This window comes from Plectropomus leopardus, unplaced genomic scaffold (genome assembly GCF_008729295.1).
Source record: "Plectropomus leopardus isolate mb unplaced genomic scaffold, YSFRI_Pleo_2.0 unplaced_scaffold13282, whole genome shotgun sequence".
NCBI lineage: Eukaryota > Metazoa > Chordata > Actinopteri > Perciformes > Serranidae > Plectropomus > Plectropomus leopardus.
The window spans coordinates 1-4,453 of NW_024614150.1; the positions used below are offsets into that span (position 1 = coordinate 1).

The window sequence follows — 4,453 nt, forward strand, 5'->3', positions numbered from 1 at the left end:
TTTCAAGTTTTTAGGGATGATTGGTTGCGATCTGCAGCCTAACCACAAGATGGCACTAAATCTAACCCACTGCTCCAATAAGATAATAATTCATTAAAACATTTCAGGACTGTAAACTAAAGGTAAAATTCAAATCGATTATGCTCTTTTAAATAAATAGATCAGATAGAAATAAGCCAGGTTTTAACAAGTAATTGCTAATGTAATATAAATAGCAAAAATAACTGAAACAAACATCCCCTCTTTATAGAAGAACTTGTCTTTCACGTTAATTTTGCTAAGACGTCATTTGAAATTCTCTACTCTCTGCTCACCAGGTAAAGAGATTCCCCCCCAGGCGACTCTGATGTTTGACATCCTGTTGGTGGACATTCATAACCCAAAGGATAACATCACCATTGAGGAGCTGGTGGTGCCCGAGTCGTGCAAGCGCAAGTCGGTGGTTGGGGATTACATCCGGTACCACTACAACGGTACCTTCCTGAATGGAGTCACCTTTGACACCAGGTGAGCACATTTTTAAACCCTCCTCTGAATGTCAACGCATCACTTCAGTATAATAGTCTGACCTCAAACTGCCATATTTTGAGTTTTCAATATAACATAATGTGATGTGTATTTAAAGATTCGAAAAACTTTATTATCATATAGTGACAGAAAATTGCCTTCAGTTAGGGGCTCAAACAACATGAGAAAAGCATTCACACCCATGAGACTCACATGAAATCACACAACAGTTCTACAGATCAGTTAAGCACGAGTGCGCAGCTATATTAAAAATGTAGTGACAATTTTGCCTTTTGAAAGTGCAATAAAAGAGTTCTTGTAAAGTTTTTTTTGGCTGAAGGGAGTAGCTTAAACAAGTGGTGAAGGGCTTTTCTTTTTACTGCCTGACAAAACAGCAAAACGAAAGCCTCAAACTGCGAGTCACTCAAATAGAGGAGCGCCCCACCATTGTTTGGCCTCACGATGAACAATTTCTTTGTTTTATTATTATTTTTTTCAATTTTAAATAAACTAAAAATTGTTTCTGCCACAGCTACAAGAGGAACAGCACATACAACACCTACATTGGGATGGGGTATGTGATTGCAGGCATGGACTATGGACTGCTGGGAGTCTGCACTGGAGAGAAACGGCGAGTCATCATCCCTCCACACCTGGCATATGGAGAGCAAGGAGCAGGTAAGTTACTGCAGTTTTTTCGGCAGCTCCGCCGGTATTGACTTAGCAACAGCTTTTGTCTTATTGTTCCACATCTGCATTTTAGAAAGAGCTAATGTTCTGGAAAAATAAGCCATTCATATCTGTGAAATGGCATTTTTATAGCGTTTTAAGTCTGGATTTTTAGTGAAAACATAATAATGACATGATTCAAAAATGTAAACGGCATACTCAGAGAACAGGAGCATAAATAATTTAAAACTGAACAATATACTCACACCTAAGGGAATAGATAAAGTATATCAAACTTATTCAAAAGAATATGCAGGTGATTTTATGAATTGTCACATATACTCTATAGATAATCTATTAAACAGCTTGATGCATCTGAGTATGACCAGAATATTTTCCAATTCTGAGTCTAAATAATTCTGTCCAGGTGATGTCATCCCCCCCTCTGCCGTGCTGGTGTTTGACGTTCACGTCATCGACTTCCACAACCCCAGCGACTCTGTGGACATCCAAATCATCCACAGACCTGAGACATGTAATGACACCACTGCTCTGAATGACCTCGTCCGCTACCACTACAACTGCACCCTGGTGGACGGCACACCGCTCTTTTCCTCGTAAGATGCTCAGATATCCCTTTTCTTAACACAGATAATCAAGTTACCACTTAAATTTGTCTGATCAACTTTGTCCTCAGACACGACTATGAGAACATTCAAGATGCAGTGCTGGGGGCGGACAAGGTGATCGATGGGCTGGACCAAGGCTTGCGAGGCATGTGTGTAGGAGAGAGGAGGGTGCTAACGGTGCCGCCTCATCTCGGCCACGGAGAAAAAGGATGTAAGACTGACAATACTCACAATGTCAATGCTATTTAAATGAACTATTTTATTTTTAACCTTGACATGCCTCCTAAGGTCTTGAACTATGAGTTTGAATCCACTTAAATATCAAGAGGTCACTTTAACAGTTTTCTTTTTTGCTTTTTTGCTTTCTGTCTGTCAGCCACTGGTGTGCCCAGCAGTGCTGTGTTGGTGTTTGACATTGAACTGGTGAGCTTTGAGAAGGGAGTTCCACCTGGTTACCTGTTTGTGTGGCTGGAGGACACTCCTGCAGATCTGTTTCAAGCCCTGGATGTCAACAAGAACGGAGAGGTGCCCCAGCAGGAGGTACGTAACTGCCTACAGCATGACCACCACCTACATTACTTCACATGGCAGATGACAGCCTGTAAAAGTATTTATTTACTTAGTTTTGTGTGGTTTAACCAAACAGTGCAAACAAAGTTAATTTTACATTTAGGACTTGCCAACAGTTGTGGTGGAAGAAGTAATCTTCTACTTAATTAAAAGTAACCATAACACAATGTAAAAATACTCAATTATGAATCTTCAGGAAAAAGTACTTTAAGTATCAAAAAATAAAGCACCTATGCAGAAAAGGTATACATCATATACATTATATAACTGTATTTTTAGCTATTACTGTGGGGTACATATGTGGGAGGATTTAATGTTAGTAGAATATACAGATATTTTACAAGATGAACGCATGTTTTCTGTATGCAAAATCATAATCTGCAAAGTAACTTTTAACTACACTACACCCAGTTATGTAATGTAATAGTGCAATATTTTGTGCAGAAACAGTAAAAATAATTAAGTATCATACATAAAATGCATAAGTACTTGAAACACTTTACTTAACCACTTAGTGGTACCATCAGTGTTTACAAAGTAATGATAAAACTCCACTCTACACCAGTGGTGCTTGTTATTGATAAGATTTTCACTATTCAACAAAAATATCTGCTTTCAAAAATTTGACCCTAACCCTAACCCTTAACCTGGAAATGTGCTATAGATGATCAAATTTCAATTTTTGAGAACTACACTATATATAACTTTATATAAAAAACTATAATGTATTAGGTAAAAAAAAATACATAAATAAATAAAATATACCATATAAATGTCATGAAGTCAAAGTGTGTCATAAAATATCCGAAAAATGTCAAATGCCATGAAAATGACATAAAATGTCATACCATACTATGTATAATATGTAATAATTATCATGAATGTCATGTTGTACAAAATAGCATTAAGAAGTCATACTGTTACATGTTACAACTATAGCATGTCGTCCAAATGGCACTGAAAACTCATATTAAAGCATGTCATTCAAAATAGCACAAAAAAAGCATTTAGTTCAAAACTGCATAAAAAGGCTTTCTATAGCTTGTGGTCGAAAATGCCACCAAAAAATTAGTAATATAGCATGGTGTACAACATATAACAAAAAAGTCATACTGTAGCATGGCGTCAAAAAAAGCACCAAAAAGTCATACCATAGCATGTGGTCCAAAAAAGCACTAAAAACACAAATCCTACTAATATTCTGATGTTTTTGTATGTTTTTTAGACATTCTATACTATGCGATTTTCAGCAGTTTTTTGGACATGTCATATTTTGACATTTTTCGCCATACTATAGTACGGTGGTTTGGGTTGTTATTTCGACATGTTACGATGTTTTTTTAGCATGTTTTCATCATTCTACACTCAGTCTCGACATGCTATACTATGTGGTTTTCAGCTGTTTTTATTCCAAATAGCACCAAAAAGTTATACTCAAGCAGCAGGCGGAGTACTTTTTATCGTCTTTGCAGCTAAAAAGGCACTCGTGTTGGATAATTGATCTGTTGATACGCTCACAGCTGATCAGATTGATAGATGAGAGGAGGTATTTGCAGATTTTTGTAATGGAAAGACAGTTTTAGGCCCAGCAGAATGAACAGTTTAGTTTCACTTTCGATGCTCCTGACGTTCTGCTGCTCCTCTTTGCCTCTGCTACATTATAAATAACCAAACGCTGTTTTAATACAGCTCTTAATTAACAGTCCAGCTCGAATGAGACTATGGCAGGGCATATTAGACTCTGGTGACCTGTCATAGTCTTTGCTATTATGGGAAACACTGGTATAACATGTCGTTCAAAATAGCACCAAACAGTTATAATATAGCATGTGGTCCAAAATAGCACCAAAAAGTCATACTATAGCACGTCATACAACATAGCACCAAACATATGCATATATACAATCTTCACAGAAGTATGGCCACATGACAATTGATTATTATTGATCCTCTCTTATTTCTTGACATTTTATAGTTTGAGGAGTTTATCAAGCTGCAGGTGGCAGACGGCAAAGGTCGTATAAAGCCAGGACTGATCGTGGAGCAGGTAATTGCTGACATGTTCCAAAACCAGGACC

The 4,453-nt window shown here is 37.3% G+C and overlaps 1 protein-coding gene across 1 annotated transcript; it reads left to right on the top strand.

Moving 5' to 3' along the window:
• Positions 1 to 317: 317 nt before the first annotated feature.
• Positions 318 to 4,449, top strand: LOC121963925 (peptidyl-prolyl cis-trans isomerase FKBP10-like; the record flags this gene model as incomplete). The annotated part of the gene is made up of 6 exons (XM_042514162.1): positions 318 to 507; positions 1,040 to 1,185; positions 1,604 to 1,793; positions 1,874 to 2,016; positions 2,182 to 2,345; positions 4,351 to 4,449. Coding segments are annotated over 6 exons (932 nt in total), but the record flags the coding sequence as incomplete, so codon positions are not given.
• Between the last annotated feature and the right edge of the window lie 4 nt (positions 4,450 to 4,453).